The sequence below is a fragment of the Eptesicus fuscus genome, chromosome 2 (genome assembly GCF_027574615.1).
Source record: "Eptesicus fuscus isolate TK198812 chromosome 2, DD_ASM_mEF_20220401, whole genome shotgun sequence".
Lineage (NCBI taxonomy): Eukaryota > Metazoa > Chordata > Mammalia > Chiroptera > Vespertilionidae > Eptesicus > Eptesicus fuscus.
The window spans coordinates 34607487-34633905 of NC_072474.1; the positions used below are offsets into that span (position 1 = coordinate 34607487).

At 50.5% G+C, this 26419-nt stretch overlaps 1 protein-coding gene across 1 annotated transcript; it reads right to left on the reverse strand.

Moving 5' to 3' along the window:
- Positions 1-1722: 1722 nt before the first annotated feature.
- AKR1E2 (aldo-keto reductase family 1 member E2) lies at positions 1723-23119 on the reverse strand. The gene is made up of 10 exons (XM_054722866.1): positions 22972-23119; positions 21651-21818; positions 19480-19596; positions 17549-17626; positions 8794-8916; positions 6200-6297; positions 4246-4318; positions 3615-3699; positions 2049-2130; positions 1723-1778 (listed from the first exon to the last, which is right to left on the reverse strand). Exons 1-10 carry the CDS (start codon positions 23110-23112, stop codon positions 1736-1738), a joined length of 1008 nt encoding a protein of 335 aa, XP_054578841.1. The 5' UTR covers positions 23113-23119; the 3' UTR covers positions 1723-1735.
- Positions 23120-26419: the final 3300 nt, after the last annotated feature.

The window sequence follows — 26419 nt, forward strand, 5'->3', positions numbered from 1 at the left end:
TCTACAGTCACACACTCAGGATCAAAAGAAGGGAAGACCAGAGACTTTGTCCTTGACACTCGAGTAGAGAAAGCTTGTTTTCCTATCACTGATGTTTTTATGTCCTCTGGGTGTCATGCATCAACTGGAAACCAAACAGAGACTCCTAGGCTGTGTCTACGCCCCCACCCAGTAAAAGGAGAGGGGTCTGGGTGGGTGGGGCCCTTCTCCCGTGAGCTCAACAGGAGAACTCAAGGCCCCAAACAGACAAGCAGAGTGAAAGCACAGGCAGGACATGCGGGCCACACCTTCAGGGCTTGAGGACACCCATGGCTTGGTTGGACCAAACATTTGTTCCCCAGATAGCCCAAGGCCAGTGTCTGCTGCTTAAGCCACAGGTCAGGCCAATAGTGAGCTTGGGAAGAGCCTAGGAGACTGAAACTTTGCACATTAGTGTCTGGGGCACGTGCTGCCCGTCCCTGTTCCTGGCACTCTAGACCACCCTCTGCCTGTGGTAGGAGGTGTGTCTCCCCCCCCACCAGGTGCATCACACCCAGGACATGTGGGCGGGAGACCCCTGGGACTTCGGCCCTGGACCCTCTCTGGCTAGTTGGCCTCAGGGCCAGATACGGACAAGCTCCTCTACTGCTCCTGCCAGAGGCTGGGGGTCCAGGGCCACCTGTCAGCTCCCTGGCTAAGCACTGAGGCTTGAACATCAAAGGGGGTATGGGTGGTGCACTGAGTCCTGAGAGCACTCAAAACAGCAGGAAGGATGGCCTCACAAATGAGGAAGACCCCATGAGAAACAGGCAGAAAACACGTCAAGTCTGTGACTGGCTGGCCTCCAAACAGACAGGTACACCACTGGGCGAGGAAGCCCGGCACTGGGTGTGGATGGTAGCCTGAGGTGAGGGTGTCTGGGGCAACAACCAGGAGTAACTAACTCCTGTGGAGGCACAGTCCTGGGGGCAGGTGGAAATGCCCAGCGGGTCAAGTAAGTCCCATCCTTGGAGATGTGTGTGGGAGCGGGGCTTGGAGCTGGGCAGGATGTGAGGTGGAGATGCATCCAGAAGCCCTGGCAGCAGGTCCGGGGTTGGGGGGGGGGGGGTCCTGGGCCTAGCTGGAAGGCACGTGCAGGGGGCAGGAGTCACACACTGCCCTGCGTGGGTACCCACCCTGTCCTTTCCTAAGGGGGCAGGACTCCTGCCCCAGATTCACTCCACTGTCTTGGACTGAACACCGAGAGCATTAGGGGAAATGACCACATCCATCTCTGGTTTGTTTTCACAGGTTTATGCCTGATTAAATCTGATTTCACAGAAAACTTTCTCAAACATTAGCGTTTTAAAATTAAAATTTAGATTGTAAGTAAGAAAAAAAGGCCTCTGTTGAACTAAGACAGCTCACCACTTTTACCCAGTCTTCCTTTCCAGGTGTGAAGGTAAGGGTTTTGCTGTAAAATCATGTGGGGGGACTGGTGGGCGGCAGAGAGGCGGGGCTCATTGCTGAAGCTGAGTCGCAGCTGTAGAGCTTCTTCATGCTGGTCTCCCAGTACTCCGTGGGGCAGCACACTCTCAGACGCTTCCTCCTTCAATCTCACCAAGTCTGATGATTTCTTGGGGAGCTTAGCCTCCGTCCCTCCCATCCCTGGCCAGGCTGTCTGTGCCTTTGAGGCAGAGCCCTGTGCTGCAGGGCAGGAGCCCTTCGGCCCTGGATTTGTTGATGCCGGGGGTGGGGGTGGGGGGGGGGAGCCGGCTCAGTACTCTATGTGGAAAGGATAGTCCTTGTGATTTACAGCTCTGGAAATCGGGGAACAAGTCAAAGACAAAAACAAAGAGGGATTACTATTTTTAAGAGAAACATTTTTAAATGACACAATTATATATTTTTATACTCTCTAGTGTCTAAAATTCATCTTTGGGTTCCCTCACCAGCCCATTCCCAAATAGGAAAGAATTCTGAGATGATTTCATAACCTAAAACATATGATAAATATCCATCCAGGAACCAATGGCTCAATCTGAATATTGCTTCCTCTATTTCTAGAGTAGTGAAGGAGCTGTTCTTACGTGGCGAATTTGGTCAGTCGGAGGTTCCTGTCCAGGCTGAAAAGGGCATTCATATCCTCTTCTGGTAATTCAAAATCAAACACCTGGAACCAAAATAAAACGTTCATGGGAAAGTCAGTTCAGTGAACACCTAACCGAGCACGTATCACCAGCTGAGCACTGTGCTGGGCGTGTGTGGCACACTAGGATGTAAAAGAAACACTTCACGTGGCAGCTGGCACGTTCCCTGGCCCACAGCCTTGGTTCCCAGGATGCACTGGGACTTGGGCCATTTGGGCTACAGCAGGGACCCTTGGAAAGATGAGATCTGTGCTGTGCTCATCCCACAGGAGTGAGGAGCATACCAGGACAGTCAAAGGGTGCAGTGAAGGATTTTTCTCGGTGCTCACAAACACACAAAAAACAAAACACCACAAATCCAAAACACAAACATGTGTTCCACATGCCCCAGCACCCCAGCAGTGAGGGAGAGTCTGGGCCTCAGAGCATTAATTGTAATAATAGCCGTAACAGGTAAGGAGGCTCTAGGGTCAAGCCTCGGGCTGACCTGTGACAGGGCCACAAACAAGTCCCAGCCGGGAGGGCAGAGCTGGCCTAGCATTGTTAAGCCTGATCTTGTAGCCCTCCCTAGTTCCTTCTTAAGTAGCTAACGGGCTGTGGGAGGTACAGCAAGTGTTGCCAAAATAAGAACACTTGTTATAATCAAACTATAAAATAAAAGCGTATGGCTCTGGGTCACTGTCTCTCCATCAGAGGACAGCTGTCCCACCTGGCCCCAGCTTTTTCCTTCTATCTCTGTGTCTGTCTCTTTCTTTCATTTCCTCAATCCCCAGCCGCCCCTACTCAGGAACCAGACCACTCTCTCTAGCTGCGCTGGATGCGGAAAAAAGAGAAATATTTATAGTAACACACTGTACTTTTGAGTACACACTTTCTGTTCCTTCTAAAATGTATTCTAAGCTGCCCCCTTACTTGGCCCCTAACAGGCCTGAGGACTGTGACCTGCTCCTACAACCACAGCTTTTCACATGGGAGAGCCAGCCCTGAGCTGCCGATAAGGACCAGGAAAGAAGGTGCAGGGTGTGTGAGTCCATCTTCACTCAGGAGGGGACAGGCCCTGACCAGCCCCTACCCACCGGAGATCCTCCATGAAAGCCTAGCAGAAACTATGGGCTCCCTGTTAGCAGTTCTGCCTGGAGGGGCAGCTGGCCCTGGGCAGTGTGGGTTAAGGGGAGAAGCGAACAGTCTGGAAGGGTCCCTCTCATCAGGGTGGGCAGCCCTGGGACAGCACTAGTGAGTGGTGCTGGGTGCAGAGCAGGCACTGGGTGGCAGGTGGCCTGGCTGGCACCCTGGCCCCTCATCACCTGTCCTTCCCCATTTAAACTTGTCTGCATCTCCCAGGTGGGTGTCTGCCAGGCTCAGCTCTGCGTCCCCTGGGTGTGGCCTGTGCTTCCCCGCCCCTCTGCTGTGTCAGAGCCTCGCAGGCCAGCCTGCTTGCTGCAGTGTGTAGCTGCCTAGCTCATACATGACCCCAAACCCACTGATGTCAGAGAAGGAGAACACCTCCCTGGATATTCTCAAGAATCCGCTTCGGGTTAATGGATTTGGGGATGGCGATCACATTCCTCTGGATCTGAAACCGGATCAAAATCTGCTGGGGAAAACGGATATTATGAGACCAAGGGAATCAAGCGGAGTCAGAAGCCAACTGCTTCCCCTACGGGTCACGTTTCACTGTACAGGGAAGCCCAGTGACCCGGGCAGTAGGCACTGTAGTGCCCAGCGCTCCAGTCCACAGTCCTTGGGAGAAAAGTGGCATTTCTGCACTGTCCCATAGAATGTCTGGAGGGATGGCCGCTGGCCCCAGGAGCTCAGAGGACCTGCCAACACCTTAACAGAGTTTGCTATCGTGTCCAGTCCCATGAACCGCTGGACATTAGAGCAAGGAAGAGAGTCATAAACTCCTCTGGGGTCCACTCAACTGGTGGGCTGCGGGAGGAAGCCTGGGACCATGGCATGTAGAGAATTGATATTGGGGCCTGAATGAATGGGACCACAGGGTCCTCAAGGGGCTGGTGAACACCAGACAGTTCTATTTGTCACCTGCTGGGCCACAGCGAGGCATCCGCTCATGCCCACGCATGGCTCCTGCAGTGAGCAGAGAGGGGCCCTCCCAGCCCAGCGGGTACCCACCTACCTGAGCTGCAGACTTCTGGTGCTTCTGTGCAATGGACTGGATCACGGGGTTGTCCATCAGGTCCACACCCCCACTAGGGAGAACAATGCAGGGGCTGTGAGACCAAATCTGTGCACCTCCTTCTTTGAAAACAAGACTTTCTCCAAAATGGAAACTCTAGATCTGCTTTTGTCTGATCATGATACTTGCTCAGTGTGGGAAATCTAAATGGTGCAGAAAAGCTTGTCACCAAATCCTCCGTCTAGTGATAACCACGGCTGACATTTGGGAGGATGCAGCTGAACACTTGGCCTTCACATCTATTTTGGTGCTTTGTCTGGAGACCCAGGTGGCAACATCGGAGTGTCTGAAGCACAGGCTCTCCGCTATGCTGTGCCCCTGGGACTTCTGACCTCTTCTGTAGGACCTGGAGTATTGTCTACAGCACCATCAGCATGAATAGATAATGGATAGCATCTCAAAAAAGTTCACCTCAAATCCCAAGAGAAAGCTGAGACAGTGGACCTGTGCAGCCTTTATGCAGAGACCGTGAAGACTGACCCTGGGTCTGCCCTTCCATGGTGTCAAGCAGCCAGGCCCTCAGCCCTTGGAGAGCTATTGTTCTTAGTGAACTTTTTTAAGCAGTTACTGTGGTTCAAGCAGTTACTGAGATAAAAACCATCCTCAATGTCTATGAAGGGACCAAACAGAACCCACCCCACTTGGCTGTGGGATATCGGCCACCTCCCTTCTCTCACGTGGCTCCCACCACCGACTCTCTCACTGGCTTCCTCCACCCCAAGCTCAGCTGTGAATACAACCCAGACACTAGGAACTCCCTCACTCTACCAACTTCACACACATCTGCCCCACTTCACATGGGAAACACGCAGGCAATAACAGCCCAATAATCTCAGCCTTTCCTGAACCACTAATGCGTCTCAGGCACTGAGCCAGGGGCTGGTATGAGAGTCATGACTTAGATGCAGTCCTCACAACTCAAATAGTTCTGACAAGTAGAAAAGAAGGAGAAGAAAATAATGAGAAGATAGTGTGATAAGGGCTGTGGATGCGACACAAATAAGGGGAAATCAGGATGGCTTCCTGAAGGAGGTGGCGCTGAACTGAGCCTTATATTAGAAACTGGAGTAAGCCAGGTGAAGAAAAAAGATAAGAAGATTTCCAGGTAAAGAGAACTGTATTTGCAAAGGCACAGAGACTAGAAAGCAGGAGCTCCAAATAGTTTCAGATGGTTGGCGCATAGCATGATGCAGGAATAGGTAGAAACAGGCAGGGGCCAGACCAGGAGTTGAAGGATATGCAAGCAGGAGAATGACACAGTCACAATGAGATGGCTCCCTTCAGCTGTTGTGTGGATAGTGGCTGAGAACCAGGTAAACCCGGGAGGTGTTAGGAGGCTGCTATAATCACCGGAGAGAATTCGTACTTAATGAAGGCATTATGTGAGAACAGAGATCAATAGATAGAATCCAAGTTTCCCGGAAAAATAACCAGTGCACCTTGCTATCAGGTTGGATTGGGGGTAGGAGGAGAGATCAAAAAGGGAATAAATTTCTGGCCCACGTGGCCAGTGGGTGGTGGCTCATCTGCTGATGTAGGGGGCACAGCACACAGTTCTGGTTCTGGGAAGATGATTCTGTAGAGATCAGGATGTCTGTGACCCGTCCCTAGAGAGGTCTGGCACAGCACGGGAGGTACCAGGAAAGAGCTCAGCAGAGAGGTTGCTTCCTGCTGGTTATGGCCCTTAAACATCACTGCCCTTCTGGAGGCAGCCACTGAAGATGACTGTCCTATGTGCACCAGCTCCTCCCTCAGCCCAGCCCACCGAGGCCAGGGTGCTGGCAGTCCCACCTGCTGGGGGTCTGTGGTCTCCACAGCCTGCCTACACCTTCCTTAAACCTAACTCTGTAAATGAAACTGAGGCATGCATCCATTTCCGGCCACAAACCCCTACCTGGAACCCCCAAGGGGCTGGTAGGCAGTCACGGACACATCTCTGGACTGGCAGAAGCTGATCAGATTCTTCTGAGCGAGATATGGGTGGCACTCAATCTACAAAGAGAATCACAGCTGACCAGAGACCATTGTGACTAACAGGGCACTATAAAAGAGGATCCACATCAATGCCCTGGCTCCATCACTGATGAGCTACGTGGCCCACCTTCAGGCTCACGTGGCCACGCCTGGGAAGTACCAGGCTGAGCTGAGGGGTCTCCGGGAGGCTGCCTGCTGTAAGCAAGCTCAAGAACACCTTTCCCATCTGAATGCTCAAGAATCCCGGCTCAGTAAGGCTCTCCCTGACCGCTTGAGGTAAAAGTGCGGCCCTCCCACCTCCTCCTCGCCTTTACCTTACACTGTAGCACGGATCATTAGCTGACATCTTACATGTTGTCATTCTTTGCAACTGTCTATTATTGCCACTAGGGCATAAGCTCCATGAAGGCAGGGATCTGGGTCTGACTTTCTTTTGTTTAAGACATGCCCTCGACTCTGGAATAAGCTAGGCATAGAACAAAAGCTCAGTAAGTGTTGATTAAATGAAGGAAGCTGGGGAGTTACGTGTGACAAACACGTACTACAGCTGATTCCAAGGGATGGTGCAAGAAAATCAGGAGCAGATTCCTGTCTCCTCCTCACTCTCTAAATTCTCATGTATGATTCCAGGTTCTGTGTGAACTCAAAGGAAGTACTAGACTGGTAGAAGCTGATCAGAAGTGAATTCAGAACCAGGGACAGTGCCCTCGCTGATTCCCAGCTGAGCTGTCAGGACCCACAGGTAGAGCTGTCAGGGACCCCAAAGATAAGCCGCTGGCTCTCTGAGAACTCCTCTGAGGGTGCATTCCCAAAGGGTTCCCCAGGGTATTTAGGAAACAGACCCTGCAGCCCATCCTCACCCCACAGACCAGGCCACACCCCTCCCCATGATTTAAAGTGCCACTCAACAAAAGTCGACACAGAACTGAATGCTTATGCGCAGGCAGGTTTTAAAGCAGGGGAGTTCAGGGAGGCTGCAGATCAGGACACCGACCACTCCTCATGGGTGGTGACCAGAAGAGCTTCCAGAAGGCTGAGGACTTCCAGCTCTTGCCCTTGGGTACTGAAGACTTGAGTCTGGTCACTTGTGGAAATTCACTGAGCTGTGTCCTTTAAGATTCGTGCACTCTTCTGTACTTGTGCTATACCTCCATTGAAAAAGTTCATTTATAAAAAGAATAGAACATGATGTTCTATTATTAATATCCCTATACTGGAAACTACCCACGTGCCCATCACCAACTGACAGGATAGTCACGGGATGGAATACCACAGGGAAACAAGGATGGGCAAATCACACCTGGATATAGGAGGACCTGACCCATACAATGCTGAGTAAGGAAAGCTAGATGCAGAAGAGCACGTAGTGTGTCACATTTTCTGTATAAAGTCCAAAGGCCAACCTGTGCTGTCAGAAATTGGAATAGTGGCTGCCCTTGGTGAGGAGCGGGGACTTAGAAAGCAGCAGGGTGGAGGCTCTTAGTTGTTTTGTCCTCTGGGTCAGGGGTGGGAACCTTTGTTCTGCCAAGGGCCACTTGGATATTTGTAACATCATTCGGGGGCCATACAAAATGATCAACTTAAAAATTAACCTGCTGTATTTGGTCAAACATTTAATTAATTCGCCCCTAAAGCCTTGGCAGGGCCAGACCAAATGATTCCACGGGTCTTATACGGCCCGCGGACCAGAAGTTCCCCACCTCTGCTCTGGGGGCTGGTCCAGAACTAGGTCCAGTTATGAGAACTTATCAAGCTCCATTCTTATGTGTGTACTTTTTTGCATGTACGGTACAGAACACGTTAATAAAAGTTTAAGTAAAATATGTGACCCTTTTTACATAGGAAGGCAGCTAGTCTAGAAAACACTGTAACCCTTTCCTCACAAGTCATTTCTCAGCATTAAAGTCTCACAGAGGCTGTGATCTTGCAGAGGGAGGGTCCCTGGTGAGGCCTCAGGAAGCCAGCACCACCTCTGACCATCATTAACGAGGGATCAGGACCTGCTGGACCCTTTGCCACTTCTGAGCATACCTGGTGATCACCCCATGGCTAAAGTGAAAACCCTGCCTTCCAAGGACTCCACTTCACCAGATGAGCCTTTTAAAAGGGTCTTGCCTGTACACCTGCCATTTGCCTAACTGCTCCATGGTCATGACTTTCTTTGTTGTTGTTGTTAATCCTCATCCGAGGATAGTTTTCCATTGATTTTTAGAGAGAGTGCAAGGGAGAGGGAGAGGGAGAGAGAAACATCAATGTGAGAAAGACACATTGATTGGTTGCCTTCTGCACGCACCTTGACCAGGACCAGGAACCTGCAACCAAGGTATATGTCTTTGACTGGAATCGAACCCGGGATCCTGCTTTATCCACTGAGCCAAAACGGCTAGCGCCATAGTCGTGACTTTTGACAGCCACAGGAGAAAATGCCTACTTCATGTTCCAGTGTAACCATGTGGAGGCAACAGCTGAAAAGCCAACTCCATTCTTTTAAGCCGCTTAGCCATCCACACTCACCTGGTTAGTCAATGGCTTGAACCTCAAGTTGGGTTTATTCAGAAGCCTCTCCAGCTGCTCGTGGTTGAAGTTGGACACTCCAATGGCTTTCACCAGCCCTGCAACCACCAGGTCTTCCATGGCCTAGAGAGAACAATATAATTATTTTGGGTGCATGGGCTCCGTCTACTCCACTAGTAATTCGTGACCCCCAATCCTTCACACAGTATCCTCAAACTGGCTCCGCCAAAAATCTTAAAATAGCTTAAAATATTTGACTTCATGTGTTTTAAGCATTTCTGTACTTGAAGTTTCCCCCCCATTTCATCATTATATGACCTCACTAAGCCTCAATTTTCTCATCTGCCAAGTGGGTTACAACCTTACGGTGTCACAGGGCTAAGGATTACATCAAATAAGGAACACAGGGCATTTAGCTCACACTCAGCACATGTAGCTATTATTTCTGTTACTCTGAATGTCTGTTGATGTCCACTGCGGACTGTATCTGCTCACCCAGTTTCTACCCAAATGACCATCTTCCTCAGCATGATGATGCACCATCATTCTAACTCACCACCTTTTACCCTGTAAGGGACTTGAGGACAGAATCCCTACTCTGTGCTGTCCACTGGTCAGCAAACCAGACTAGCCCTCAGATTCAGGAAGACCATGGCCTGGTGCCAGGCTAAGTAGTCAGCATGAGTCCTAGTGGCCACAGGGCCGGCAGCCAATGTCAGTGTGCATTGCACGGTCACCCTGACCTCACTCATGCTGCAAACAGCCCAGAGTTGCTGCCATGCCTTTCAGGAAAGGCAGTGTCTGTGACCCTGTGACCAAAGGGTTGCAGCCCCCCCCCCCGGGGCACTGTTCCCGACAGATCAGACACCTCAGTTAATCTCTGTGAAGTGAGGTTGATTCGCCCATTTAGAGGACGGCCTGACCCAGGAGCTCCTCCCTGACTGTGCTCCCCTCCTCCCTCTGCCTGGATGACCTCTGGCACTCCCACCCCTGCACCTGTCCATCTCACACCAGTGGCTCCAGCGTCTCATCTCCCTAACCTCAGCGAGTTCCAATGTGAACCTGCTTTCTTCCCATGCCTCACACCCACCCTCATGTTGATTTGTAAGATTATAGGCGCCTGGTGGCTAGAGTCAGCAGGAACCTCCTCTCCTTCTGCCACACCGTCAATTTGAGGAGGCAAAAAGGGCTAATTCCAATGTAACCCTGATATTTGGGGCTAGGGATGTGAGTCTAGGCCAGTAAGCTCGGTGTACATTCCTGATGACCTATGATTAAGTCACTACCTCTTTCCCAGGTACTGGTCTTTCAGAACCGGTTACAGAGGCCATTGAAATGTGGACAGTGCACTGGCCAGAGGGAAGGCTCCTAACTCTGACGCCAGGCCAGACCACCAGATATGGCCTGGAGACCCCCAACACCTGGGGGCCTTCTTGCAAGGCCTGAGAAAAGGACTGGAAGCATAATCCATGCTTGTGGGACAAAGATCACAGGGAGGGAGATATAAGGGAGGGCCCCATGCGTGTTCCTTCACTCAGATTTGGAAGGCTGTTCCCTGAGTCCACTGGCGTTATTAAACAGTGTCCCTCCAATTTCCTCAAAAGCGTCCTTGGTCTTCTTAGTCTTCTGCAACAGCTGGTTCCCTGACCGGGAAACCATCCGAACTTGGCATTTTTTTGCCTCCGGTGAGGGGACAAGGCTAGGGGCGAGGCACAGGCCTCCGGAAGGTGCGCCCTGCTGATTTTAGCAGAATTGAACCGGGGGACTCCTGGCGCTCCCGGACCTCAGCCCAGGACCCGGCCAGCATCTGGAGAAAGTGGACGGACACTTCTGGACCTGTTGACAGAATCGGTAATGTAGGGGGGCCCCATCAGTTCAGCCCACTCCAGTGAGTGGAAAGGAGAGCTTGATCACCTCCCCGGAAGTCATAGGACCTCATCAGGAATCAGGAATCAGGAATCGGGTGGACTGTGTTTTTAAACTCTGAGCAAATGTCTGGTGAAAGTGTGTGAGTGTGGAGGGAGAGGGCCTGCCCTCTCTTATCCTTTGTGTGGCTCCACGACCTTGGTTACGGAGTCCGATTGGGCCCCAACCTGCGGTTCCGCGATTTGTCATGTGGCACAACGGTGACTCACCCCCACGTGGAGGTGACCAGGCCCGGGGTTTATACGGGTGCACCTTAGCTAAGACAAATCTAAGCTCCCAAGGGACGTGGCCAGGCGGGCATCTGAGTGAGGATCTGTGAAAACAGGTCACCCCCTCCCTTGTCTGTCTCGCGCCACCGATCATCATGGGGTCGGGACAAAGTAAACCCACTGTTCTCAACTGCATGTTGAAAAATTTTGAAAAGGGTTTCAATGGAGACTATGGTATTAAAATGAACCCCAGAACACTGAGGAAATTATGTGAAGTAGAATGGCCAGCCTTCGGGGTCGGCTGGCCCTCGGAAGGCTCCTTAGATAAGGGGCTGGTCAGGGCGGTGTGGAATGTAGTCACAGGAAATCCTGGACACCCAGATCAGTTTCCCTACATAGACAGCTGGTTAGAAATTGCTCAAATCTTGCCGCCTTGGGTCCGGTTCTGCGTGTGTAACAAGGGACAGAGTAAAGTTTTAATAGCAGAAGTGAGGAGGCAGGCAGGACAGGAGGAAGCAGAAGAGAAGCAGGAAGGAGAAAAGAAACAGGTCCCTCAGAAGGGAACCCAACCCCCTGTTCTGCCAGGACCCTCTGAGGAAGTCCCACCAGTTTTACCACCTCCATATGTGCCACAGGCAGCATCAAGTGCTCCCCTTGCAGGTCTGGAAGGTCCAGAAAGTCTAGAAACACCGCCTCCCTCCATCTCTCCTCAACAGGGCTCTCCAGAGCCAGTTAGGCAGCGCTTGTGTTCAGCCGATCAAGGGCCCAAGCCACAACCGGCACGTCAGATGCCTCTAAGGGAGATTCGGGGTGCCCAAGTACTTGGTGAAGATGGGACCTTGCAGGAGGGAAGGCCAGTCTATTATCAGCCCTTTACCACAAGTGACATCCTTAATTGGAAACATCACACCCCAAATTATTCTGAAAAACCTCAGGCCATGGTAGACCTACTAGAAACGATTTTCCAGACACAAAAGCCCACCTGGGTGGACTGCAAGCAGCTCCTTTTCACGTTCTTTAACACTGAGGAGTGCATGAGAGTAGTAACAGAGGCTCGGAAGTGGCTCCAGACCCAGGCCCTGGCAGGAATATTAGATACAGACAGATGGGGCAAGGGAGGCCTTCCCAGATGAGGAACCTGATTGGAGCCCGAACTCAGAAGATGGAAGGGCCAGGCTAGAAAGATATCGGCTGTCCTTCCTCCAGGGGGTCAGGGCTGGAGCCAAGAAGCCCACCAATATGGCTAAAATCTCTGAAGTTTTCCAGAAGCCTGACGAAAGTCCAGCAACTTTCTATGAGAGACTATGTGAGGCATACCGGATCTGCACTCCCTTTAACCCTGAGACCCTGGAAAATCAGACCATGGTAAATGCTGCTTTTGTAGGCCAAGCCCAGCCTGATATCAGGAGAAAATTACAGAAGCTGGAAGGGTTTGCAGGAAAGAATGCCATTGAACTGCTGGAGATAGCCAACAAGGTTTTCATCAACCAAGACAGAGTGGCAAGGAGGGAGGAAGAAAAGAGAATACAAAGAAGGGCCAATATAATAGCAGCAGCTTTTAGAGGCTCAGGCTCCCAGACAGATCAGAAAGGGAATCAAGAATACAGACCAGGGGGAAAAGGAAGACCGAGCCTGAGACGAGACCAGTGTGCCTATTGTAAGGAGACAGGACACTGGAAGAATGAATATCCCAAACAACAAAGTAAGAAAACTGAACCCCCTTTTCCACCCAGTCGCTATCAGCCAGAGCCACCTGAAGCAGATCTCATTGGGCTAGCAATGGCTGATTCTGACTAGAGCAGACCAGGCTCTTTTCAGCTAGGCCCCCACGAGCCCATGGTCAAAATGAAAATTGGGGGCCAGACTGTGGACTTTATGGTTGATACAGGAGCTGAGCACTCAGTAGTCACACAGAAAATAGCACCTCTCTCAGGAAAGGAGGTCACCATTATTGGAGCTACTGGGGATCAGACTCGTAGACCATTCTGCCGCCCTCGCCGATGCCAACTTGGTGGTCATCAAGTAATTCATGAATTCTTGTACTTGCCAGACTGCCCGGTGCCTCTAATGGGTAGAGACCTTTTAGCCAAAATGGGTGCAGAAATCACTTTTGCTCCAAATGGCTCAGCACAGCTTCGCCTAAGTGAGGAGACCTCCCCAATGATCCAGTCCCTAGCAGTGCGAAGGAAGGAAGAATGGAGACTTTATGCCCCCCAGTCAAAGGCCTCACCATTAGAACCTGAATTAGAAAAAGTATTCCCACTGGTCTGGGCTGAAGGAAATCCTCCAAGCCTGGCTAAGGACCACACCCCGGTGCTGATTGACTTAAAGCCTGGGGCACAGCCTGTTAAAATCTGCCAATATCCAATTCCGAGAGAAGCAGGCCTAGGAATCCCGTGTCCATTTAGACTGGCTGCTTCAGTGGGGACTTGTTAAACGATGCAGGTCTCCATGGACACGCCACTCTTGCCTTTCAAAAAGCCTGGGACTAATGACTACCGCTCTGTCCAGGATCTACGGGCTGTTAATGAGTTATAACCCAGGAGTTTGGACCCTGGCAAAGACCAGTAGCCTATCTCTCTAAGCAGATTGACCCAGTAGCCTCCGGGTGGCCCCCATGTCTCAGGGCCCTTGCAGCCACTGCATTGTTAGTCAAGGAAGCAGATAAGCTTACCCTGGGACAAAACTTAAGTGTAAAAGTACCTCATGCTGTGGTCACCCTGATGGAAGCTAAGGGGCAACACTGGCTGACTCATGCTCGAATGACTCAATACCAAGGCCTGTTAAGCAAGAATCCGAGGGTAAGATTAGAAGCAGTAAGAACTCTTAATCCTGCCACCAATCCTACCTGTTGCTGAGGGGGCCCCTGAGCATGATTGCCTGGAAGTCCTAGAGGAGGTTTACTCCAGCTGGCCAGATCTAACGGACAGGCCCCTGCCAAACCCGGACTTGGTATTGTTCACAGATGGCAGCAGCTTCTTAGATGAAGGAAAAGAACGAGCCGGATATGCAGTGGTATCAAACTTTGAGACAATCGAGGCACAGGCCCTGCCTGAAGGATGGTCAGCATAGAGGGCAGAACTTTGGGCCCTCGCCAGAGCCTTAGAGCTCAGTAAAGATAAGCATGCCAACATCTACACTGACTCGCGGTATGCCTTTGCTACCCTGCATATCCATGGGGCCATATATAAGGAAAGGGGGCTCCTGATGGCCGGAGGAAAGGGAATAAAAAATCAGAATGAGATTTTAAAGTTACTAGAAGCAGTCTGGGAACCCAAGGAAATAGCCGTCATCCATTGCAAAGGTCACCAGAACGGGAAAGACTCAGTGTCAGAAGGAAATCAACATGCTGATGCCGCAGCCAAGCTGGCTGCTAAAGAACAAGTGGCACCATCACGGATCATGTTGGCCCCCGAATTACCTGAACCTCCAAACTACACTCCTCAGGAAGAGGAATGGGCCCAGCAAGAAGGGAGCAAGAGAACGAAGGAAGGCTGGTGGATACTCCCAGATCATAGGATCTATGTCCCAGAATAGTTAGCCCATAAGGTAGTCCTCCAGCAGCATGAACTTACTCATTTAGGGAAGAGTGCCCTAGAAGCTTTGTTAGGCAGGTACTACCTAATTGCCCGTCTTCCCTCCTTGTGTGCCTCAGTCTCTCAACGTTGCCTCCTCTGTGCTCAGAACAATGCCAAACAGGGTCCTGTGGGACCAATAGGAGTTCAGCGCTGTGGGCAAGCTCCTTTTGAGGATTTAGAAGTAGATTTTACAGAAATAGGGCCTAGCAGAGGGAATAAATACCTGCTAGTTTTTGTTTGCACCTTTTCAGGCTGGGTCGAGGCATATCCCACTCGCACTGAAAAGGCGAGAGAAGTCACTAAGGCATTGCTGAAGGATATAATTCCACGGTATGGAATGCCTCTGACCACAGGGTCTGATAATGGCCCAGCCTTTGTAGCAGAAATAGTACAACAGGTAGATAAGGCTTTAGGAATTAAATGGAACTTACATACAGCCTACAGGCCTCAGAGTTCAGGGAAAGTAGAACGCATGAACCGGACTCTAAAGCAGACTATGGCTAAGCTATGCCAAGAGACAACCTTACCCTGGACAGATATCTTGCCTCTTGTACTTCTGAGGGTACGCTGTGCCCCAAGGGCTAGGGTAGGTTTCTCTCCCTTTGAAATTCTATATGGTAGACCCCCTCCCTTAATTCTGCCAAAGGGAGATTTGGGGGAAATAGGGAATTTAGAAATCCAGAAACTACAAGGACTTGGAAAAACTGTCTTTGAGGTACACAGATGGGTTACTGACTGACTACCCATTTCTCTAGGAACAGCAGTACATCCTTATAAACCTGGAGACCAGGTTTGGGTAAAGGACTGGAAAAAGGAGCCCTTCACACCTACCTGGAAGGGACCCTATCCAGTCATATTAACCACCCCCACAGCTCTTAAGGTTGCAGGACTGAATACCTGGATCCACCACTCCCGGGTGAAGGCAGCCCACCAGCCAAGTATTGCCCAGCCTGAGTGGAAGGTGACCTCTGACCAGAAACACCCCCTGAGGATCACTCTCAAGAAGACAGCAGATCTGGCTGATCAACCTGCTCCAAGGAATTTAGAAATGCCCTGCTGAATTCTCCCTAACACTAATCTTTCTTTCTTATCTCCTCCTAAAGGTAATATGCTCTGGTATTTCTGGATAATCATTGGTTTTATCTTTCTAATAATTCTCATTTTGTCTTTTTATGAGTGCCGCTGGAACCCGAGACTAGTACCTGGAGGAGAACTCATCTGTTCTTGCTGGAACACAGAAGCACCATAAAATTACTGCTTCCCATACAGCAAGGAAACAAAAGCCTCATCATGGATTGCTGGACTGCACGTTGTCATGCTATCCTTGGCTACATCTGCCTTGCAGAAATAGCCATAATACTGCTCTTTGCCCTAGCGGTTCACTGTTTTGGACCCCACTGAACAGAAATAGAGGGAATAACATGTTCCCACTAATAATATTAGCTAGCACATCCTTGCCTCCCATAGGAACCACTGCCACGTGACCTTGCTTAGAAACTCACTACCCAAATATGCTAGAACAGGTAGCCTATGGGAAAGCTCCATCAAGCCAGATTTTTGTTAGCTATACTTATCAGCCTGCGGCATGTTATGACTCCACTACCAAATGCACGTGGGGGTGGGGGGGGAATTGTATTGGATGGAAAAAATTATAGGACCTGTCATAGCCAATGTGCATCTAATTAATGTTGCTCCTATTTGTTTCAGCAGTACCCCAGGCCCAACATCCAACAGGTCGCCACCCAGATGAACTATGCAACTCTATCCTCAAGGCTGAAACCACCTACCCCCAGTGCTCCTCTGCAGGAACCTTCTACGTGTGTGGAACCGCTGCTTGCCTCTGCCTGCCTGCAAACTGGATGGGAATGCCTTTAAACTTCAGAATTCCCTACAACCCCTCACGGGATGCTAACCCCTTTTTCATCGTCCCTTTTCAGCTGGAAGTAGTTAAGAATGGTCGTCACCCATGTTCACCATAACATCCCATAGTCGTTGTACCACAAGGCTAAGAGAAGCTTGTGGGACAAGGGGGGGGGGAAATGAGGAGGCAAAAAAGGCTAATTCCAATGTAACCCTGATATTTGGGGCTAGTGATGTGAGTCTAGGCCAGTAAGCTTGGTGTACATTCCTGATGACCTATGATTAAGTCACTACCTCTTTCCCAGATACTGGTCTTGCAGAACCGGTTACAGAGGCCATTGGAATGTGGACAGTGCACTGGCCAGAGGGAAGGCTCCTAACTCTGACGCCAGGCCAGACCACCAGATATGGCCTGGAGACCCCCAACACCTGGGGGCCTTCTTGCAAGGCCTGAGAAAAGGACTGGAAGCATAATCCATGCTTGTGGGACAAAGATCACAGGGAGGGAGATATAAAGGAGGGCCCCATGCGTGTTCCTTCACTCAGATTTGAAAGGCTGTTCCCTGAGTCCGCTGGCGTTATTAAACAGTGTCCCTCCAATTTCCTCAAAAGCGTCCTTGGTCTTCTTGGTGTTCTGCAACAAATTCACTGCCACACCTCACACTTGCCACTTCCCCTGATTCCCATGCTCAATATTCTACTTCAGGCCTCATCACTTCCTGTGTGGATGCTGGCAGCAGGTTAGAAATGTGGTCCCTTCCTCCATGCATCTCCAAGACACACCCCAATGTCACCATCTGCCCAAGTTTTCATTCTGAACTGCTTACAAAAGAGCTAAAGGAACTATAAAGTACTAGAAGTGGCCATGGAAAGTGGACTTTTGATTTTCTTTTTATACTCTTCTGTAGTTTCTGTAGTGACCATGTGATGGTTTTCAATACAAAAGTAAACATTTAAGAATAAAGGGAGGTCTTGAGTTAGTTATCCTTAAAATACACGTTTCAGAGGGATGAACAAGAGGAAACTGGGCTCTGAGTCCTGCAGACAGGTGTCCCTTCGTGCTGCACACCTGCCTTTTGAGGAGACAACCTGGTATCTCTGAACGCAAGGAGCTCAGGATCCCCGGCTTCCCATTCGAGGCCCATCAGTAGGAGGAAGATGCTGCTGGTCAGCTCAGCTTACCTCCCAGGTGTCCAGGTAATCAGTGTCACTGGGAATCGCCATGCCACTGTGGTCCAGGGGCAGCTCTTTCCCCCCAGGCTGTCAGAACAAGGAGACAGGAGCTTAGTGGGGGCTTATTGGCAGTCACCCTCTAAACAGGAGACTGGATGGAGAATCAAGACATGGGGAAAGAATGCTAGGCCAGAAGGTCTGGGTCCGAGCACAGCCCTCGCCATGTGACTTCCCTTCTCCATGCCCTACCTCCACCTTTACAAGACCAAAGGGTGGGTGGACTCGGTGGCCAGCAAAATTCCCAACAGCCTGGAAGTTCACTGTCCACCTCTCACATGCCAGGAAAGGAGGACCTAGGATCCTTGCCCATTGTCAGAACATTGTTTAGCAATTTCAGGTAAAAAAGAGGGAAAGGGGTCTTGCCTTCTTATCCTAAGAGCTTAGTCAGCTTTCTCCCAAGTCCACTGTGAGGCCCTTCTTTGCTTTTCTTAGAATTCACATCACGGTGAGAGATATTGAAGCCAGAATACAAGGAGCTTCAATAATTCTCTTAAGCAATAGTGGGAACAACGTTTAAAATTGCAGCTTGATCCACATTTTTTTAGGAATTTTCATGATGAAGCAACTAAGTGTCTCATGTCAAAGCAACCTCCCATGTTGACATATGTCCAGACCTCTGTTCAAGTGCTACCTGGCCTTGTCCTTGAGAGCTGCCGACCACCAGGAGCCAGTCAGGGATCTCCTAGAAGGTGAGGGCCAGGCAGAGTAACGCATGTCTGGCTGAGCATCCACTTCTGGGCCCCGATAATGACACGAAGTCTTTCTGTGCCTCAGTTGTACCCTCTGTGCAATGGGGGTGTTAACAGTACCTGCCTCACATAATTATTGTGAGGATTAAATGAATAATACCTGTAAGGTGCCTGAAAAAGTGCCTGGTTCAATGCTAAAAGAACACGGACAGCTGACAGTAAGTGTGACACAGCTACTGTCATCACTTACCCATTATTCTCTGGGTGCACAGACAGATTTTTACAGACAGAAATCATTTCTGAATCATCCTCTCTCATTTCACTTTCTGGGCATCTTCTGTTCTCCACTAGCAGCATGACTAATATGCAGTTGCTACGTCCTTTATTGAGAACGAAGTGGTTTTTGTCCTTTAATCTAAAAAGAAACCTGTCAGCTCGACACACACCATGAGCTCCTCAAACAAGGTGCACACGTGGGAGATTCCAGTGCAGCCACCACGCACTCCAGCATAGGGGGAGCGTCCTCTTTCAGGGCTCGCGGTGCCACCTGTGTGCCTGAACCCTTGGTCAGGCAGGATGTCATCTAGGCCTGGGGCAGTTGCACAGGGACATCCTGGCCAGGACTAAACTGCGACTGAGGTTGGGAAAGCGGCTGAGCGGGGTGTAAGGTGTGTGGCGGGGGGGAGGGTGTGAGACACTATCAAATAGAATAACACCAAATGGAGAAATAATCTCCCTCCAGAACCCTCTGGACCTGCTGCAGGTGGGTAAGCAGGCGTCTCCCATATGGCAAAGCAGCCTTCACTCCCCAAAGAGATCATAGCCTGCACAAGGAGACGGGGCCAAGGAACTCCCTGAGACCCGGGAAATGAAATGAGCAGCAGGTTTGAGTAGCAGTATGTCCTCTGTCCGGATACCTGCTTTCACCTAAAGACCTATGGAAAAAGTGGGCTGCTCTGTTGGCTTGGAGAAGATATGACTACTTAGAAGTAAAAACCATAGTTGGTTAGGGGTCCTTGAGGCCAAGCCTCTCCTGAGTTGAGGCCCAGAGATAACTGAAGGTGTGTGTGTGGCTGGCGCAGCCCTGGAATCTCTGTGCCCTGACTGCTGGCCGAGCTCTTTACACCACCCACTGGGGCATGACCAGGAAAGAAGCTGCCAGTGGGGGATCTCACCAGGCCTGGGCAGTACCTTGAAACCCATGGGCCAGTGTATGAGGTAGAGGTCCAAGTACTCCAAGTTCAAGGCCTTCAGAGTGTTGGAGCAGGCTGGTCTCACCAAGGACTTCTTATGGCAGGTGCACCAGAGCTACAAGGGAGAGGAGAAGTGTGACAATCAGCCACAGAGCCAGTGTTGACACATCTGCCACTGGGTCCCACAAACCTAGTATCTGGAAGACAAACAACATCCAAGACTGGGTGGCCATAAATACAGCAGGCTGTGACATTATTCTCCAATGGTCTAGGGCGTCCACAGGGAGGGAAAGCTCAACTCCTCCTACCTGATTTCTCCTTAGGGAAGGTGGGAGGAGAGGGAGGAAGACTGAAATTATTTGATGGGAGAGCTGTCTGGTTATTTGGATTCACTGAGACAAAATATATATATACACACACATACACACACACAACACACACACACACACACACACACACACACACACACCCATGGGCAGAAAATATATGAGAAAAAATCAGAAGAATTTATATATTGAGTTTCCCACTTGAATAGACTCTATGTTAAAGGTTCTCTGTTATAAAGGCCTCATTATCCTGCAGATTACACTAGGTAAGTAAGTTAACACACATGGCCTTATACTTAGTATTTCCATCCACACCCGTTGTGAAGTAAAAAGTTTGTAATTTGTTTTCTCCTCATTGTTTCCTTTATAATACTATTTAGGCACCATCTCAGCAAGAGCAAAACAAACAAACAAAAATAAATAAAAGAAAGAGGATAAAATATATGAAACCAAATTACAAGTACAGTATGTTTACAAAAAAGAAACTAGAATACATCATAATGTTAACAACAGCACTTTCTAGATGGTGCGTATATCAGTGATTTTTTAAAAAAATTATATTCCCAAGATTTTTCTAAATTTCAGGAATAATGAGCACACATCCTCTGCTGGCTGTCATCCAGCTGGGAGCAAACGTCTCCTCTGCTGGCTAGCCACAGGAACCCCAGGTACCCACCTCCCTAACTGGAGAGTCAGGAGAGATTTGGGTACCTTGGCTAAGGTCACCTGGGCCTTGAGTTACAGCACTATATCCAGGTAACACATAAAAGCACCGAAGCTTGCAATTACGGAAATGCATTTATTTTTAAAATATATTTTATTGATTTTTTAGAGAGAGGAAGGGAGAGAGATAGAGAGTTAGAAACGTCAATTAGCTGCCTCCTGCACACCCCCTACTGGAGATGTGCCCACAACCAAGGCACATGCCCTTGACCGGAATCGAACCTGGGACCCTTCAGTCCACAGGCCGACTCTCTATCCACTGAGCCAAACCGGTTAGGGCGAAATTACAGAAATTTAGATGTGGTAATCACCCAGGAGATTGTGAAATCCACTGTCTCCTCTTCCAGGAGGGAGCCGGGTTCCTGAGGCAGCCTCGGGAAGGACAGCTGCCATGTAAACTCACTGCTCCTGGCTTAATGGCCTTAATATTCTTATTCAAAGTCAAAAGCAAAGGAATTCTTTAATTCTCCACTCTCTTGGTCTGCCGCCAGCATTTCTTACAGGGCCCACCTCCTGACTGTCTTTCCCAGCCATTTCCTTGCCATCCGTCTAGTGCTGTCCCTAGGCAGGCTGTCAACCCTCCCACCGACACTGCTCTTAAGGTCTCGTGCCTTCTGCCTACTGTTTAAAGGCACTCTGCTTTCACCTTCACAATCTCCTCTATACAGAGCAACTCCTGCTCAACAGAAGGTAAAACCTTCAGCAGTGCTCCTTTGTCTGTGATAAGAGAACTCCTGAAATGGCGATCAGGTCTTCTGTGATCAGGCTCGTCCATGGCTCCAGCCTCACTGCTCCTTCTCTTCGCTGCCAACACTGCTCAGTCCAGGAACACCAAGCTTCTCAAGGGTCCCCTCCCCCCCCCCCCCCACCACACTGCCCCATGCCTCCTGCCTTTGCTCTAGTTGTCCCTTCTGCTTGTCACACTGTCCCCGGCCCCTTCCCCTGCACCACTCCCAGCACGTACACAAAGCTGCAGAAGCCCTTGTCAGGTCTGGTTCAAATATGAATGAAGTCAGCAGCTCTGTGGGAGCCTGGAAAATCATCCCTGTGCTATGTCAGCTGCCTCAACACCCAAGCCCTGAGCAGCCTGCACCTCCTCTCCCTGCAGGCAGAGTCCTACCTTACTGACAATGAACAGGTCCTCCCGCCGAACCACGCCCTCCTGGATCTTGCTGTGGATCCCGGCTCCAACCTCGCTCTCATTGTGGTACACGTAGGCGCAGTCAAAGTGCCGATATCCCACATCTATTGCCACCTTCACTGCCTCTGTCACTTCCCCGGGTGCTGCCTGCAGAATGAAGAAGATCCAAGGAATTGCCCAGCTGACCACCTGCAGCAGTAGTCAACTAGGTGCTTGGAAGCAACCCAGGTTTTGTGGTTGGTTGTTATGCAGCACTTCTTAGGCTATAGATTTCAATGGCGTATTTGTAATCTTACAAGATTAAAAATAAATAAAATGAAGCCTTTGCATGGATCAGGGAAAGGTGATTAGGATTAATCCAATTCTATACCACCGAAGTCCAACAGCTTTCACAGCATTTCCTTACCCTGTGTACGAGAACGTGTGGACTACTACACCCAGCTGTGTGCAGAAGACATAGTGTATGCAAGAATTAAAGTTAAGACAGTTAAAACCATAAAGTGCTTATTGAACGGCTGCCAAATGCATGGCCTTGGCTAGATGCTGAGAACCACCAGTGAAACCACATCCTTGGCCTCTAAGAGTGGTTAAGTGGATAGGAGAAATAATTTAAATAATATTTAGATGAGTGGGGGGTAGATCATTCTACTTCCTGCTCTAATAATTTCCTAGGTGACTTCTTAAAGGAACATGTTTTTTTAAATCAAAGACTGCATTTAAAAAAAAAGAAAAGCAAATTTGAAAGTTAGTTAGTGCCAAGCCTCAAAGCACTGGCAGGTCAGAAAGCCAAAGTAGAGAAAGTTCCCAAGGTCAGCGTGCTCCACTATCAGGTTTTACACCGGGGACACGAAGTTAAAAAGTTCCTGTTTAAAGCCGAGGTGACAATGGCAGAATTCCTTTATCTTTTTGATACAGACAACTTTCCAATAATAAATGCCTCTGATCTAGTTAGGTGACTGCGACTCTTTCTGACTATACCCAAGCCTGACAATCTTTTCTTCTGGGCTTTCCCAAACATTATTTCTGAATAATTATGATTTGGCTGCAATATGCAATATCAGAGAGACAACCCCCATTTCCAGATCATCTGCGATCTACAAATTCCATCTTTCAAACACAGGAAGCCTCCCAGGGAGTTACAGGCGACTAGCTGGGCTGGGGGCTGCAGGTGTCCCCGCGGGTTTCTCCGGGGCGTCCAGGCAGGTGTCCCCCAGGTTGTCTCTGCGGGTGTCCCCTCCACATCAGGGAGGACCTCGGTAAGGAAAGGCGCCGCCTCGCCTGGACCCCAAGGCCGCCTCACCTTCCAGGTGCCCAGGCCCAGAACAGGAATCTTCTCCATCCTTCGGAGCGGCTTCTGTGGCTGCCAAGCTGCTCTGGAGGTGAGCCACCGCGGCGGACTCCAGATTGGCTGGCGGCTCCGAGGTGGAGGCTTAGTAGACATCTCGATTGTGGGGGCGGCGCCTGCGGCGGGGACCGCGATTGGCCGGTGGCTCTGAGGTGTCCAGGTAGCAGACCGCGCCCCCTGGCCAGTGGACACGCCCACATCTCTGGAGAAAGTTGGACGTTAGGAAGCGGGGTGCGCGCGCGCTATGCAGTGAGGTCCTGGCAGGTCCCAGTCGTCAAGCCAGGCGGATGGGCAGGGGTCCCCAGGGTCCCAGGGTCGGCAGAGCCACCCCCAGGGCAGCCCGTAGAGGACCCGGTCTAGGGCGCTCTGTGCACCGCTCTGGGCGCCTGGGACTAGGGTAGGTCCCGACCCCCACCCCATGGGGAGGGGCCTCCAGGATAAGGAGGGGAGGTCCGATTCCTCCTCTACAACTGGATGTGCTTAGGGCGGGGACCCTAAGGGTCCCACCGCTTCCTAGGAGTGTGTAGTGCTTTGTTCCCATCGATGACCTTTTGCGCTGAGGCCAGTAATGCTTTCTACACCCCGAGGTGCTTGGGACAGGGGCGGCCTGGAGGCCGGGGCAGGGCACTGGGCCTCTCCTTCGGGGACCAGGGGCAGGAGCACCCTTGCTGGAGCCTCAGGTCCTCAGGGGGAACTGGGCGGAGTCGTTGCCCTGACTGACCAATGGAACTGGGCACCCCACGACCACGACAATAGACGGAATCTGGGGGCATAGAGTATTCCAGGTCTCTCTCATCCCCCGCCGCCCGGCCCCCTCCACCCCACGGCCTGGGACCCCCACTACCTGGATGACTCCAACCAAATGTGTTTTGTTGTTTCTGGCTTGCGGCTGCAGTGCTGGGGCTGACCCCCAGGGGGCGGGCTGTGCCCTCTGGGCTCAATGGAGTAACTGGGGCAGGGAAGGGGTCAGTCATTCTGGGCGTGGCCCTGCCTCTGAACCATCTGGTACCTTTAATTATTAGCTTCCATCTCCTTGATGATGTGAGCTGCTCAGAGGCAGGAGAGGGCTGTGAGATCCTCTCATTGATTTATTCAGTTACTGGGGGGGAAAAAAAAACAACCCATAAAATTACTTTTTATTTGTGGGAATATCAGAAAATTCTTTATAGACTGCTTTCACTTCACAATATGGCCACAAGTATTTTTGCACCTGGTACTGTTTATATTGTTTGATCCGTCGCCCCTCTTTTGTCCTACTCCAGCGTGAAAATAAGTCGTCTCTGAATCTGGATGAGACTTGCAGGGTGGGGACTGTGCAGGCAGACACACTGCAAAAGCTGGTGAAGTACCCGGTGTCTGCCCTCCAGAGCAGACTACTGTGTCCCGCCTCCCTGTCTATCTACTGAAACTTCTCCAGCACCCAACAGTCACACCTGCTGCGGAAAAGGTGGGTGCTTCTCCCCCACTACAGCACAGTGGTTACTCTGCCACCTCCTAGCTGGGTGTCTTGAGAATGTCACTTCACCTCTCTGAGCCTCAAGTTTGCTTGTGTGAAAACTGAGGTGCTATGAGGACCAAACTCAGAGGGCTATTGTCAGGGACTAAGTGGGATAAGCCATGGAGAGTGCTGACCCTGTGCCTGGCCCTGCGGAAAGGGCTGCTAAGGGCTGTGGTTTTATTTATGATTTTTCTCTTCCCCATGAAACTCTCTACCTCAAGCCTTACTTATTTTGTGGCCTGGGACAAGCTGCTTCCCATTTGTAAAGGAGGTGTCACATTCTACCTGGGCGGTCCCCTCTGCTGTGTGTAGCCAGAGCAGAGACTCTTAGGGGCTTGCTGAGGGGCCTCAGGTACACTCAGATATCTGAGATTCATTCTAATAACAATAGATCTATTAAGTGCCTACTGTGTGCAGGCCTCTTTCTAGAAACTTGGCATAGCTCAATGAATGGAGCAGACTAAAACCCCTACCCTCCCTTGCTTCCATTCCAGTTGGGGCATCAGCCAGTGTCACTGGACATCACAGCAGGTAAAGGATGTTCAATGTGACACCTTGCTGGCCTCCTCTAGATATGGATTCCTCTGCCCTAATCGTCAGAAGGATGACAGACCTCAGGAACAAATTAAGGAGTGAGTGGGCTTTGGGTCAAGAGAGAGGGCTCCTGTCTCCATGGTGGGGGACATTTGGGGCTGAGGCCAGTGGGAGGCAGCCTCTGGAAGATGTGGACTTCACCGGCCTAAACCAGTTTCTGACTTACATGCAGCTCAGCATGCCCAGCCCAGACCTGGAGCACCGTGCCTCCCTTCTTTTGACCCAGCTGGATGACCAGGAGCCCACTGAGGCAGAGCCCTAGGGTGAGGAGGTAGGGTGGAGGCATGTGAGCATAAGGGGAAGGGCTGGTGTTGGGGCTACTCAGGGAGAGCTGCCAGAGGTTGGTGTAGGGACAGGAGCAGACTGGCCTCAGACCACCCATTAGGAGGACTCAGCCTGGGAATACGTCCTTTTCTGGAAAATTCTGGGATATATTCTGTCTTTGGAGAGGCATGCGGGTGACCTCTCCTCCTCTTGCAGCTCCAGAACCATCTCCAGAGTGGCTCTGGCTCCAGCATCAGTTCCTGTAGCATCTCCAGAGCCAGATCCAGCTGTATAACTACGGGACCCAAGCCTGTGTAGAGCCGGAGGCACTATTGTCATTAGATTTAATGCCACCTCCAGCAGCAGGTCCAGAGGCAGAGCCAAGTGTACGACCAATTCTAACAGCAATTCCAGAGCTAGAGACTGCTCCAGAAGAAGCTCAGAGCGGCCTGTCTTCCCACATGGGAACGGGAGCTGCACCTGTGGCCTCCCTCCACGCCAGCTCCTGAGCTACACCCGGCACCAGAGCTGGCCTCCTCTGCCTTCTGGTGGTAGCACTTTTTTCTTTTTCATTTTTCTTTTTAAATTCTTAAAGAACATTTTGTTAAAATTTAGATTCAGTATAATGTAACCTTTTAATCATTTTAAACTGCAATTTAGAGGCATTAAGTACTTCCCTATGCTGTGCAGCCAGCCCCACTGTCTAATTGCAGACTGTTTTCATCTCCCCAAGAGGAAAGCCCATACCCAGTGATCACTGCCTTTCCTTAGCCCCCAACAACAGCTAACCTGTTTTGCCTGTTTCTTTACCTAGTCTGGATTATTCATACAAATGGAATCATACTATGTGGCCTTTTTATGTATGCCCACATATTTTAAGAAGGACTCATTTTGCTTTTCTTAAAATTCAAAATGGCACTTTTTATTTAAAAGAGAAATCCCAGATGAAAAAAAGATTATATGTGAAAACTGAAGCCCTTATAGTAGATACTAGAGGCCCGGTGCATGAAATTCATGCACTTGTTGGGGGTGGGGGTGTTCCCTCAG

What these genes read in the sequence shown, in the direction of transcription:
- AKR1E2 (XM_054722866.1), bottom strand. Translation starts at nt 23,112, where the DNA reads ATGTCTACTAAGCCTCCACCTCGGAGCCGCCAGCCAATCTGGAGTCCG. An exon ending in GATTCTTGAGAATATCCAGG is followed by an intron (nt 2,131 to 3,614) that starts GAGGTGTTCTCC and finishes TTTGGTTCCAGG; the next exon opens with TGTTTGATTTTGAATTACCA. An exon ending in CGACTGACCAAATTCGCCAC is followed by an intron (nt 1,779 to 2,048) that starts GTAAGAACAGCT and finishes CCCGATTTCCAG; the next exon opens with AGCTGTAAATCACAAGGACT.